At 36.7% G+C, this 14,697-nt stretch overlaps 1 protein-coding gene across 1 annotated transcript in view; it reads right to left on the bottom strand.

The window, feature by feature from the left end:
* LOC140166183 (nicotinamide N-methyltransferase-like) overlaps positions 1 to 14,697 on the bottom strand; it is a 33,888-nt gene that overhangs the window by 2,870 nt on the left and 16,321 nt on the right. Inside the window, exon 2 of the mRNA XM_072189583.1 lies at positions 568 to 783. Within this exon, the coding sequence (XP_072045684.1) occupies positions 568 to 736 (169 nt within the window). The 5' untranslated portion in view covers positions 737 to 783. The remainder of the gene's footprint in view (positions 1 to 567; positions 784 to 14,697) is intronic.

The following is a 14,697-nucleotide window of genomic DNA, read 5'->3' as shown; positions in this document are numbered from 1 at the left end:
TGTCAGATCAAAGTCATCCGAGGAGAATTAAGTATTGTCGATCACAATTCTGCGCCAAAATTGTTAAATGTCATCTGAGGTGGACTAAGTATATATTTGGATTGTCAGAATGTTCAAAGTCGTGTCATAACGTAATCACAATTAAGCATTAAAACCATCAAGGTCGTATCAATGTTAGCACTTACTGATAATAGATATTTGGATTGTCATGGCTGGTTATGATCACCGGCAGTAAACATTCTTATTTGACGCGAAACTCGGTGGATGTGATTTCCATTGATCCCTTTTTTGTACAAGTATAAATTAAATGTAGACCTATTTAGCACACATTTTTCAATTTAGCTTTCAACATAAAAATTCTCACATTTCTCTTGCATTTGATCATCTTCTACTCTTCCCTAGAAAAATCATTATAATACCAAATCTACACAAAGTCACCATGGAATTCACCATATCACGTCCAAGCTCACATTGGGCACCCATTCCTTTTTTAAAGGAATTGTTATTACTAATGCGCTGTGCCGTTTTTCAAACACGCCCTGTATGATGGCCTAGTACCCATAATACCTTTGGCAAATACTTTGTGTATTTGTGTCAGCCATTTGACCATCCAATTCTTGCTATCTTTGCCTACTACATCTTGATCCAACTGGTAACAGTCTTTGAGATACTGCTCGGCATCGAATTTATTGTTATAAGCATCAGCACCGGCTAAAAACACATCGGTGGAAGACATGGTTCGATATGGATGACACTCACAGCAGTTTCTGTTTACCAGTGCACCTGCAACATGTAATCAAACAATAATTATAGAGGTTATGCATATGACGCACCATGTGTTTTAGGGTTAGAGTTAGGGTTAGGGTTAGGTTTAGGGTTCAGGTTAAGGTTAGGATTATGGACATAGCGGGATCCGAGTGCATGCATGGTTATGATTAGGGGCCGGGTTAGAATCGTGGTTATAGGGTTAAGGTTATGACAAGGGCCTAGGATTAGGGTTAAGATCATCGATTAGGGTTAGGATCAAGGCTATGGTTAAAGGGCCTAGGGGGTTAAGATTTATTGGTGCGCAGAGTATTTTTATGCCGATTTAATTTGGTCAAGTGCTTTGACAGGTGGTTATTATTAATCAACCTATGATGTTGGTGTAGGCATATGGTTTTGCTAAGTTGACTTGGCATGATTATTTATTTTGCCAAGACGACATCCATTTTTTGGTATGTCGACTTGGCATGATAATTAATCTTGCCATGTTGACCTACATTTTGGATAAGTTGTCTTGGCGAGATAAATTATATCGTCGGGTTGACATAACGCTAACAAGTCAACATGGCAAGATAATTAACATGGCAAGATAATTAACATGGCAAGATAATTATCTTTCCAAGTCGTGGCAATTAGACGCTTCGTAGTATACAGTATGTTTGACAAAAACATGAAAGCTGAAAACTCACTTGCCAATTTATTTCACTTGCTCACGTTTGTTGCAATCTCGATATACCAGTAATTTCCTGAACTGACTTCGGCAGAGCGTCTAAATATTTTTTTAAAAAAAAAAAACGTAATTTAGTTAACAAAACAATAAATAGAATAGTTCGTACAGATGGTTCTGTTCTAACCAACTCAAAGGATATTCTTTCGGAGGCAAGAATTTTTTATAAAGATTTATATTCGGAATCTGAAATTGATGATAATGCTGATTGACTCTGTTTTTGCAAATTCACATACTCCAATCTTGTCAAACGCCCAGTGCGATAGTCTTGAAGGTCCTATAACATATAAAGAACTTTTATATGCGCTTAAAAACAGCAAAATGATAAATCACCTGGATCTGATGGATTTAGTTCAGAATTTTTATAAAGTATTTTTCAATGATCTTGTATGGTATTTGCTTCGTTCGTTAAATTATACGTATGAAAATGGACAACTTTCTGTGACTCCAAAATATGGTATAATCACTTTATTACCCAAAGGAGATAAACCACGTCAATATTTGAAGAATTGGCGGCCTATTTCCCTCCTAAATGTATCTTATAAACTCGCCTCGTCTTGCATCGCAACCAGATTAAAATCCTGCTTGTCCGATATCATACACGAACACCAAAAAGGTTTTGTCACGGGTCGATATATTGGAGAAAACATACGTTTAATGTACGACCTGTTGAGTTTGGCAGAGAATAAAAATATTCCTGGCCTTTTTCTCATGATTGATTTCGAAAAGGCCTTCGATTCGGTATCACATACATTTATAATGAAAATATTAGATAAATTCAATTTTGGCAATTCTATTAAAAAATGGATTTGTGTTTTTTATAATCAAGCTTCGTCATCAGTTCTAGTAAATGGATTTCTTTCGGAATCTTTTAAAGTGGGTAGAGGATGCAGACAAGGCGACGGACTAAGTCCTTATTTATTTATCCTTTGTGCGGAAGTTCTAGGTATGATGGTTCGAAAAAATCAGAATATTAAAGGTATTAGAATAGGGGATGCAGAATATCGCATATCTCAATATGCTGATGATACTGTTCTTTTCCTTGATGGCACAGAGAAGTCAATGAATGAAGCTTTTAAAATCCTCGATTCGTTTGAAAACATGTGTGGTTTACGGTAAATATAGACAAAAAAATAATGTTGTGTGGATTGGGTCAAAAGTGGTAGCAATGAAACGATTTGTGATCATTTGAACGTTAAATGGATCCATAATAATAACTGTTTTAGAGCACTTGGTATTGACTTCACTGTGTCACTTGAAAGAATTGTGCCGATTATGTAAAAACAATGGAGTCAATTCATGAATTAATTCACCAATGGTCAAGACGCAATCTTACAGTTCTGGGCCGTGTAACAATAGTTAAATCACTTATTTTATCGAAGCTTACCTTTCTGATTTTAACTTTGCCTAATCCACAATACGAGTTAATAAAAGATTTAAATCAAATAATATATAAATTTATATGGAAAGGTATTGATAAGGTTACAAGAAATCAAATGATCCAAGATTACGGTCAAGGAGGTGTGAGAATGGTTGATGTCCAGTCATATATCATGTATATAGATGCGCTAAAAATAACCTGGATCTGTAAAATCATTAAAAATACGGAGACAGAGTGGGCAAAACTCTTTCTTAAGACAACAGGTATAAATCGTATCCAGGACATTGAGGGTGGATCTATTAATATTATGAATTTCATGAATAACAACAATGATAAACTGAATCAATTTTGGAAAAGATGTTTTTGTGTCAGTTCCTGCAGAACTGACACCTTTAGTACAGGGTTGACGATCACGTGACAATTCGAATCATCATATCGAAATATCACGTGCTCTGTAAAAATATCAATATCGATATCGATACTATTCGTCAATTCAGCCCCAAACCAAATCGCCCACATGCCAATTCGAACCCTGTATATTGATGTACAAAAAAAGTTGACCAAATTGAACTATTTCGTGATTTTCTCCATAACCGTTGTTTTTACACCAAATCTGTATATTTAGATGAAATGATGTCTTGCATTCGGTCACAAACCAATTTGTTGTACTTTGTGCAATAACCCTCTATCTTTTAAACCAAATATCCTAAAGAGTCGTGTGATATGTGGAACTTTTCCTCTGGTCATAAAGAACAAAACAAGTCAGCGTTCGCATATCTGTTACGTAGCCGCAGTTTGTGGCCCTCACAACACGGGCTTTCGGTGAGCTGCCGGTCCTAGGAAATGGAATATTACGTGAGAGTCGTGCCATATGTCAAATTTTTCCTCTGGTCATAGGGAACAGAAAAGTCAGTGGTCGCATATCTGTAGGATCATTGGTTAATGAGATATAGTCACTTTTTTAATTTTGTGCACTTAACCCTCTATCTTTTTAACCAAATATCCTCGAGTCGTGCCATATGTTGAAATTTTCCTCTGGTCATAAGGGGAAAAAAAAGTCAGTGGTCGCATATATGTAGGATCATCGGTTAATGAGATATAGTCACTTTTTTGTACGTTGTGCACTTAACCCTCTTTTTTACTTCTGGATATCGTTTGGAGTCAAATGATTTTTCATTTTAAAGCTTATGATATATTTTCTAAACACGAAATAAAACAAAATTGACTGCGAGCCGACTTTACAGCTGTTTCGTGATGGACGGTCACATATATTCATTAACATATTAAATCGTTTATCCCTTTTGGTCAATATCGAATTGGTTTGTGGCTGACATAGCTTGGGGCCAAATGCATGAATTGGCATATGGCCAAGTCAACTGTGGACGAATTGGTTTGGCCGAATCGACCAGCTTCCATGTAAACAGGAAGTGTTTACAAATTACGTAATTTCTACAAGGCAAAAAGCAACTTTTCTAGGCATTGTTGACATGGTGCCTTCGCCCAAGAAAGTTTCCTACTATAAAGACCTAACTTTTGAGATGGTTTGTATGTTAGAAGGTGCAAAATTAACAATAAGCTTAAAATAATTTACCGCCGGGTTTAGCAAGTCATCATCAACGACTTTGACAGATGACGTCAGACACAATCTCTCTCTGTCTGTGGTCTTGATAATATCGACATGGACGTAGTGTGATGGACTGGAAATTTGACGCATCGATCTGAGGACAGCTTTGAAACATAAGTCTTGATAGTAATACGCTGTTTTACTTAGCCTATATCTGGTACCAGCAGCATTTTTCTACAGTCACGTGATAATGGCACGGCGGCTAATACACGGGGGGGGGGCGACGGTGTCCACATCTTTTTTTTCAGTTTTTTGTATTTTGTATTTTATCAGTACTTGAGCTGGTGGGGAGAGAAAGCATTAAAATACATTCAGGAAAAAAATACAACTCGGACCAAAGATGAAGGCTCCATTTCAAAATCAAAATTACAAAAAAAAAAAAAAAAACCCAAAAAAACCCAAAAAAAAACCACCAGACAATGAGCAGGTTCAAAGACCCACAGAAGGAAGATGACAAAACAGAGTCCTGACCCAATCCGAATCCTATTTTGACCATTACACAAATAAACCACCAGCCCCTTTCTTCATCACATACAATATCTTTATAAAAACATCCAGTGTTAATTAAACAAAAATCTTTTTGTATTGCGCTGGTATAGGAGTTGCAAGGGCCTGATACTTTGCTGATATCGAATGATGAAATTCGCCATCTTCCTCCTGTGAAAAAAATTGAAGAATAGAAGCTGAGATAGAAGGCTGACGTTGCGCCAAAACACGCAGGCCTATAATTGTATAATTAGGCCTATTTAATGATAAAATGAACTACCACTAAACGTTCTTGTCAGTGCTGCAGTGCACAACTTCTCTTTAACATTACATTAAAATAATAGTTACATTGTAAATTGGAACTGACACCAATTTTTTTCAGGAATTCTTGTTTGGCATGGTTTAGTTTAAATTTTCTAACTGTCATCAACCAACTACATGTACTCGACAGGAGATACTAAAAAGTCCACTTTGGTACAATGAAAACATTAAAGTGGGTAAACAAAGTTTGTATTACCAGCACTGGGTTCGTAATGGTGTTGATCTTGTAAATGATCTTTTAAATGAGAGAGGAATTCCTCTCGCTGGAGGATTTTATGAGTATTTTTCATGTTCGCACAAATTTTGTTGAGTACGGTGGTGTAATATTGGCGATCAAAAAGTCATTTCCAAAATTCTTTGACAAACCTGGTGATACTCTTGTTTACCCTACTATTCCATTTCACTTTGATGTCCTCTTTAAAGATAGTGTGATGTGCCCTGTATAATCCTATGTCATGAAATAGGGGAAGTTACCTGTATAATCATGCAATAGTTTGTTTAATATGACTTTTCTGGAAATCCCCTATAATGGAAATAACAACATCATTTATGAAGACTATTTATGTCAAAAAAAAAAATCCCCTGAGATTGTAAGGGGAAATGACATAGTGGGAAAACCCACAGGGGAGTGATGTAATGTGAAAGGTGAATGTCTATTATCAGAACATTGGGGAAAACCCCAGATAGTTTGCTATAAAACATCATGTTGGATTTAATTCTAGGCAGACCTGTATCGATGTGATTGTAATATGTGGTTGGTGTAGTTACCTCTCAAAAATGAGAGCAATAATAATTAAGCTGGATACTCAGAGAGTATTACAAAGTGTGGTCATGGAGAATTCCTACAGTGCTACAAGTTCAGCCTTTGAGCGATGAAGATTAGGTAGATGGATCTCGTCAAGTGCGGATACCGTTGTTTGCCCACACAGCAATTGTTTTGTCCTCAACGACATGCTGAAATTATGGTTATTATTTTGGAGCTACGAAAATGGACCAAAGTAAGACATAGGGTCTACTGCGGATTGTGTCGGACTTTATAAAAAAGGTTACAATTATTATCATCTGGATACAGATCTGACAGGCTGCAACAATAGCCTTTATCATTGACACAGTTTATAGTGTTGATCTGGGATAGCTAGCTAATATGCTTACAGTCCAATTCCTTCAAAGAAAGGAAATTGCTAACCAGAAATATTTGACGTAGTCAATGCACTACTGCCTGCCAGTGTTGTCGGAGAAGATCTAGAATACGTCAAAGAACGTACTTCTTCCAAGAAAGGAATATATATGCTTCTGACGATTTGCTGAAGTCTGGTTAATGGAGCAACACAACTGTCAAAATAAGTGGAGACAACTGCATCGCAGTCCTGCTTCCTGAAGATATAGTGTGAAAGGTGGAAATAGCACCATAGCAGCGCAAGGAGTTAAGTTTGGAGAAAGCAGCGCAAGGAGTTATGTTTGGAGAAAGCAGCGCAAGGAGTTAAGTTTAGAGAAAGCAGCGCAAGGAGATAATGGTTTGGAGAAAGCAATGCCATTTTGTGTGAGGATTTCATACGCAAGGATATTTATAAACTCAAGTGTACACTGGACTTCGCTGATTTTCGCAGGACAAGTGAATAAGGATATATTACATCAGTCGTCCAGAACATTGCAAGAACGTTATGATCACCAAGAAGAAGAATGCTGGCTAAGTACTAAATAGTTAGAGTGATTATATTTGATTATTGTGTATGTGCAGTTGTTGTCATATCCCAGCAAACACAAAAACGTTTTTAAAATGTTTTAAATAAGTTATATTTTGGCTTTTGGTTTAGGTAAAAACGTTTTAATAACATTAAAATGTCGGGTTATATAAAGGTCATGATAACGTTTTAAAACGTTTTGTATGAAAACACACTACAACAATATTTTTAATGTTTTCAAAAAATGTTATTGTAAACTATTTTTGCAAACATTTTTGCCAAATATTGTGTCAATACTTAAATATCATTATGTTAAAATATTTGAACCCAGCAAACACAGATCTTAAAATGTTTTTTTCAAAACCTTTTAATAACATTTAAATGTCGGGTTATATAAAGGTAATGAAAACGTTTTTAAAACGTTATTGAAAATATTTTGGGCAAACATTTTTCGCAAAATATTTTTCAACCCCAAAATAACATTAATTTTGTTTAGAATGTTTTGTATCAAGTTTTCAAGAATGTTTTTGGAATGTTATTAAAACGTTTTTATACCCTTTATATAATCCGACATTTAAACGTTTTCTGTAAAACATTTTTGTTTGCTGAGCAGTAGATTATCAAAAATGTTTTTAAGGTTATGAAAACGTTTTATACTCTTATATACCCTTTATATAACCCGACATTTCAACGTTTTCTGACAACATTTTATAACCTTTTGCGAATAATGTCGAAAACGTTTTGTGTTTGCTGGGATATTGCACCAATCATAACGTGCTTTCAATTAAAGACTTAGATTTTGTTAATCAAACAGTGTATTTGTGTTGTGCATTCGTGTGAGTTCGGGTAAAAGGTGATTTTGGCCTTGAGTCAAGTACGACTCGTAACAATAGAAAGGGTTCCAGAAGAATATACAATATTCTGGTTTCGAGAAAACCAATTGTTCGTAAATATGTACAAAAATGGGAAGAAAAGCTTGAAGCTACATTTGATCCTTCAAGATGGAATGTTATTTTTAATACACCCTTCAAATGTACAATAAGTACTAAACTCAGTTGGTTTCAATTCAGAATAATTCAGTAAATTCACAGAATCCTTGGTACAAACGCATTTTTATTTAAAATAGGGATAAAAGATTCCAGTCTGTGTACCTTCTGTCTGGAGGAGAATGAAACTATGATTCATATGTTTTGTGATTGTCATGTGGTTAAGAAATTTTGCGATGATGTGAAAAGGTGGATCGAAAACAAAGTTAATATAAACCTCTCTTGGAAAAAAGATAATCTGCTTTTTGGCGTTGGTAACTTGGTCCTAGCTACAGTTGTATATTGTTTTGGATTTGATTCTAATTTTATGCAGATTCCATATACGGTATATAAAATGAAAATGAAAGAAAATAACCCTTCGATCCACATTTTCAAGAAAGAACTGAAAATCATTATAAATTAGAAAAATATATTTACATCACGAAATCCTCCTTTAAAGCTCTGAAAAAAAAGTTTTAAAAAAAAGTTCCTGAATCAAAAGCAAACGAAATTATGCAAACTAGTATATAAACAAACTCTTATGAAACAAAAATGCTGGTGATTTTGGCATATAATCAATGAAACAACAATAACACCTATCAACCAGAAAATCGATACGTAATTTGAGGTAGTTAACATGATCTTTGGCTCACAATAAATTTAGCGCCCATGATTAATAGGCCTAAAGTACTGAAATAATAATACTTCTTGTTCATCAAGGTAAGTAAAAGAAACTTAATGTTTACATTTTCTAAGTCACTACACACAAAAACATATTAAATATAAAACACTGTATACGGAACACCTTGGCATACTTCCCTATTAATTAACCCAGAGAAGATCTGATTAACCTAACTTTAGCGCGAAAGAACTAAGAACTAATCCCTCCCAACTAATTTTGGAAAAACACTCAATTTTATCCATCCCGTACAATCCCAAAAGAAAAGTTAACAAAACAATTGCATATGCCAAGATGTTCATGCAAACCAAACGTTTAAATAGCACAACCTATCATGACAATAAAAATTCTTGAAAAGGGGACTCGCAAAACATTTTGATCAAAACAAAAAAGGTGATATTTACGAAAGTAATAGACAATAAGAATGCATGAAACCATGGTAGGTATTATAGATAATGCCTACCATGATTAAAGTTTACACTGGCCAAAATTATTAACGTGCAAACTCAGATAAAGATGTCACGCGTATGGAAGCATAAGTGTATCATTTTGAGCAAAACCCAAGAATCGGTTGCTATACCCGGGTTTCGCCAGCCCATTCTTGGGTTTTGCTCCGCAAACTAAGGAATAGCTCAGCAAAACTCAAATCGGGTAGCGATTCTAAGGTTTTGCTATCCATTCCTAAGAATGGGCAGCAATAAGAGCAGCAATACTATGGTATAGCCGCCGAATCTTGGGTTTAGCCAGGCAAAACTCAAATCCGGTAGCTATTCTAAGGTTTTGAAGCCCATTCCTAGGAATAGCCCGCAAAACCAGGGTATAGCACCCGAATCTTAGGTTTGGCTCGGTAAAACTCAAATCGGGGAGCAATTTTAGAGTTTTGAAGCCCATTCCTAGGAATAGCAAGCAAAACCCAAGAATGGGCTATTGAAACCCAGGTATAGCGACCAATTCTTGGGTTTTGCTCCCCAAACCAAGGAATAGGTAGTGTGATGTGCCCTGAGTAATTTGATTTAATTTAATTATTTACCTTTGTTTACAAGCTGAAAGTATTTCATGAGATGGGAAACCCCTTGTATTTTGGAATTCCCCAAATTATTGTAAACAAAGTCAGATCTATGTTTGGAACTTGGAAAGCCCCAGTTCATTGTTGCACCATCAGGAAAACCCCCAGGAAGTGATGTAATGTGAATGTGTATAATTAATCTTGGGAAATCCCAAGATTGCAGCAATGTTGTGAAAATGTGATTGAAGTAATGGTTTATTAATAGATGATGGGTTTTTTGCATGAGTACTGCTATAAAAAGCTGGAGGCTTTTGTTGGGACTTTACAGAATGTCATGTGAGATTGAAAACTCCACATGTGTGTGATGGTCTTCGTGCTTCAAGAAAAGAAGTACATTTTAACCAGTTTATATAGCCAATAATTGAGCTAATTTTAATACAGCAACGAAGAAGACAGCGAGCACACAAAAGTGCTCTTCCTCATCAAAGGATTAAAAGTTCTTCTGTCACATTGCTGGAGTTTGCTGGGTTTGTGAAGGCAACGCATCTGTAAAAAAACAGTGGAGCTGTGTTAAAGAAACCTGTTCCCTGGAAAAAGAGTGGTTGGTGAAAGAAACACCATTTTTGGAGAAAGCAGCGCAAGGAGATATATTTGTGGAGAAAGCAGCGCAAGGAGATATATTTGTGGAGATAGCAGCGCAAAGGAGATTGGAGGAAGCATCATCATTTTCGTATGAGGATTTTATACGCAAGGATTTATAAATGCAAGTGTACTATGGACTTCGCTGATTTTCGCAGGACAAGTGAATAAGGATATATTACATCAGTCGTCCAGAACATTGCAAGAACTCTAGGATCACCAACAAGAAGACAGCTGGTTAAGTACTGATATAGTAAAACTGTCATTGTGTGATTTTATTGTATATGCGATATTGTTATTATATGTACCAATCATACTCTGTTTTCAATTAAAGACTTAGATTTTGTTAGCTTAAACAAACAGTGTATTTGTGTTGTGCATTCGTGTGAGTTCGGGAAAAAGGTGATTTTGGCCTTGAGTCAAGTACGACTCGTAACAAAAATTGGGGGCTCGTCGTCCGGGAAATACACTGTAAAAAAGTTAACATTAATTTACTAAAGTCTTGAACGTGAAAGTACAGTATGACAGAGTTTAAAGCAGAAGAGTTTCTTGGAACTATAAATTGGGAGAAGTTTGATGAGTTGAAGAAGCCTGATTTATTAGCATTTGCCAAACATTATAACTTGAAAGTAAAGCAAGCTACAAGAAAGCAAATAATCAAAAATGCATTGATTGATGTTTTGGTCGGGGAGGACATTTTTGATGAATCCTATTTGGCAGAGAAACTTGACGTAGAAACTGAAATTGGTGGGGACTCAGCATTTAAATTGAAAGAGTTGGAAATTCAATTAGAACTGAGGAAAATGGAAATGGACCAAAAGAAAATAGAAATGGACCAAAAAAAAACTGGAAATGATCAAGTTAGAGAATGAAAATAAAGAAAAACAAGAACGGCTAGACATTGAAAAACAAAAACTAGCAATGGAAGAAAAAGCACGCCAAGAAAAGATGGCGCTTGAGCACCACAAATTAGAAATGGAAGAAAAGGAAAAACTAGCAAAAATTCAAATGGAAGCACATTTGAAAGAAGAAGAAATTGAGTTTGAACAAGAGAAGTTGGCTAAGCTAGGTGACAAATACTCGTCAAGTTTCTCCTCAAAGTCAAAGTCAGGGTTTGATGTTACAAAGTATGTAAAGCTTGTGCCTAAATTCAAAGAGAAAGAAGTTGACGAGTACTTTCAACATTTTGAAAAGGTAGCTACAAATTTGAAATGGCCTCCAGAGCATTGGACCCTACTGTTACAAAGTAGTTTTGTGGGGAAGGCCAGGAAACTTACTCAGCTCTACCAATAGAGAAGTGTAATGATTATGAAGAAGTCAAACAGGCAGTTCTCAAGGCCTATGAGCTGGTGCCTGAAGCATACAGACAAAAGTTCAGAGATTCAAGAAAGCAATCAGATCAAACCCATGTAGAATTTGCTAGAGTAAAAAGAACAAATGTTTGACAGGTGGCTTGGTTCAAAAGAAGTCAAAGATGATTTCGGCCAACTTAAGCAATTGGTTCTTATAGAAGAGTTCAAGAAATGTGTCCACGTTGACATTAAAACCCATTTGGATGAAAGCGCTAGCAAAATTAAGACGCTAAATGAGGCGGCGACAATGGCGGACGACTATGGCTTAACTCACAAATTGAATGGGAGTAGATTTGGTCATAACAGAAGTTATTCAAACAGGTTCAGCCATAACCAACCTAGAATAAATCAGGGTGGTACACAAGAAGGGAGACCTCAGTCTAATTCACAGCATAGTGCTGGAGGGACCCCAGGGAGTTCAGGTAACAAACCAAAATTTGGGACTGAATTTAAATCCAAAGTAACTTGTACTCATTGTAAGAGACCAGGGCATACGATGACCCAGTGTTATTTCTTGAAAGGCAGACAAGACGCACAAAAACAGCAGCAAACTGCTAGTAATACTGTGGGATGTGCAGTGTCACTTGAGTCAAAGAAAAAAGTCAGTCAAATCAAGAAACAAGAATTCCCACAAAAGGGAGGTGAGACAGACAAGGTGTGTGAAGAATTTGAACCATTTGTGTTAGAGGGAGTAGTATCACTTGGTGAGAATGGTAGTCCAAAGCCCATTAAGATTGTGCGAGATACGTGTTGTGCACGGTCTATGATTCTGGAAGGAACTTTGCCCTTTAATGAGGATAGTTCAGCAGGTAATGCTTTGATCCAGGGTATTGGGATGGAAATAATTAGTGTACCTCTCCACAAAGTTAACTTGACATCTGACTTGGTTTCTGGTCCGGTAACCATAGGAGTTAGACATGAATTGCCAGTCAAAGGAGTGTCCATGTTGCTAGGAAATGATTTGGCAGGGGGAAGGTGTTTCCTGACCCAATAGTTACAGATAAGCCCTGTTTACAGGATGATAATAGTGAGGAAGAGGAGATATTTCCTGCATGTGCAGTGACACGGGCAATGAGTAAGAGAGCCTCATTAGAAACAATTGAGGACAACCAAATTGATGACTTAGGCTACAATTTGGAAGACACATTTGTGTCACAGTTGAATGAGAAAGAAGATAAACTTCCTTCTCCTGGGGATAAAAAGACCCCTCAAAATGACACAGCCTCTGAGCATGAACAAATTGGGGAAACCATGAGAGACCCATTAAGTCATGACAAGCTGATTCTGGAGCAACAAAATGACCCAGAACTCAAAGAGATCAATCAAAGGGCATTGACCCTAGAAGAAGCAGAACAAAATTCTGTCTGTTTTACAAACAAGATGGTGTGCTAATGAGAAAATGGCGCCCCTTGATGCACCTGCCGATGAAGAGTGGAAGGTAGTGCACCAAATTGTGGTACCAAAAGTCTACCACACTGAAGTTATTAACATAGCGCATGATAGTCCCATGGCAGGGCATTTGGGTGTTAAGAAAACTCATGAAAGAATTCTGAGACATTTCTGGTGGCCCACTCTCAGAAAAGATGTTTCTGAATATTGCAAAACATGTCACATATGCCAAGTAGTAGGGAAGCCAAATCAGAAAATACCTCCTGCTCCATTGAAGCCAATTCCAGCCTTTGATGAACCATTTAGTAGGGTTATTATTGATTGTGTAGGCCCCCTACCAAAGACTAAGTCAGGTAATCAATACCTTCTGACAATTATGTGCGCGTCAACACGCTTTCCTGAAGCCATACCCTTGAGAAATATTAAAGCAGTGACTATAGTGAAAGCTTTAACCAAGTTCTTCACATTTGTGGGGCTCCCCAAGTCCATACAGTCAGACCAAGGATCAAACTTTACTTCTGGAGTATTTCAGCAGGTCATGTATCAATTAGGTATAGAACAGTATACCTCAAGTGCTTACCATCCAGAATCACAAGGTGCACTAGAAAGGTTCCACCAAACTTTGAAAAACATGATCAGGACATACTGTTTGGAATTTCAGAGGGACTGGGATGAGGGAGTACACTTGTTGTTGTTTGCTGCTAGGGAAGCTGTTCAGGAAACTTTAGGATTTAGTCCTTTTGAGTTAGTGTTTGGACACACAGTGCGCGGGCCCTTAAAGTTGTTGAAAGAAAAGTGGCTCAATGAGAAATCAGATATCAATTTGTTGGATTATGTCTCCAATTTTAAGCATAGGCTTAACAGAGTAACTGATATTGCCAAAGAAAACTTGAAACAGGGTCAAGCCAAAATGAATCAATGGTATGATAAACATGCCAAAGAGAGAGTGTTCAAACCAGGTGACAAAGTTCTAGTACTGTTTCCAATTCCAGGACACCCATTACAAGCCAGATATCATGGCCCATGTGAGGTAGAGTCAAAAGTGGGTGAAGTAGATTATATTATCAAGACTCCTGGTAGATGCAAGAGCAGGCAGTTATGCCACATAAATATGCTCAAAGAGTATGTTGAAAGAAGTGACAGTGGCATTCCAAAACCTGTGTGTACAGTAAAACATGCTGATAATGTAGACAAACATGCCGATGTAGACAAAATCGCCAATGTAGACAAGAGTAAAGATGACAATTCTGATGTCACATTTGACCAGGATAAAGAGCTGGAGCACACGGAGTATAATGTAAAGTTGAACAATTCTGATGTGCTCACTAATTTGGACTCAAAGTTAGGTCATCTTTCTCAAGATCAACAAAGTCAAATTGCAAATTTGATTCACAAATTTGACAATATATTTCCTGACACGCCAAGTAGAACAAATGCTGCATTTCATGATGTAGATGTTGGTGATACAAAACCAATCAAGCAGCATCCTTATAGAGTCAATCCATTGAAAATGGAACATCTCAAAAATGAGATCAATTACATGCTAGACAATGATATCATAGAACCAAGTAGTAGTGAATGGAGTTCACCGTGTATACTTGTTCCCAAGCCTGATGGTTCA

Source organism: Amphiura filiformis, chromosome 12, assembly GCF_039555335.1.
Source record: "Amphiura filiformis chromosome 12, Afil_fr2py, whole genome shotgun sequence".
Taxonomy (NCBI): Eukaryota; Metazoa; Echinodermata; class Ophiuroidea; order Amphilepidida; family Amphiuridae; genus Amphiura; species Amphiura filiformis.
Note: the sequence above shows the minus strand (reverse complement) of the source record. Positions and strands in the feature narration are given on the sequence as shown.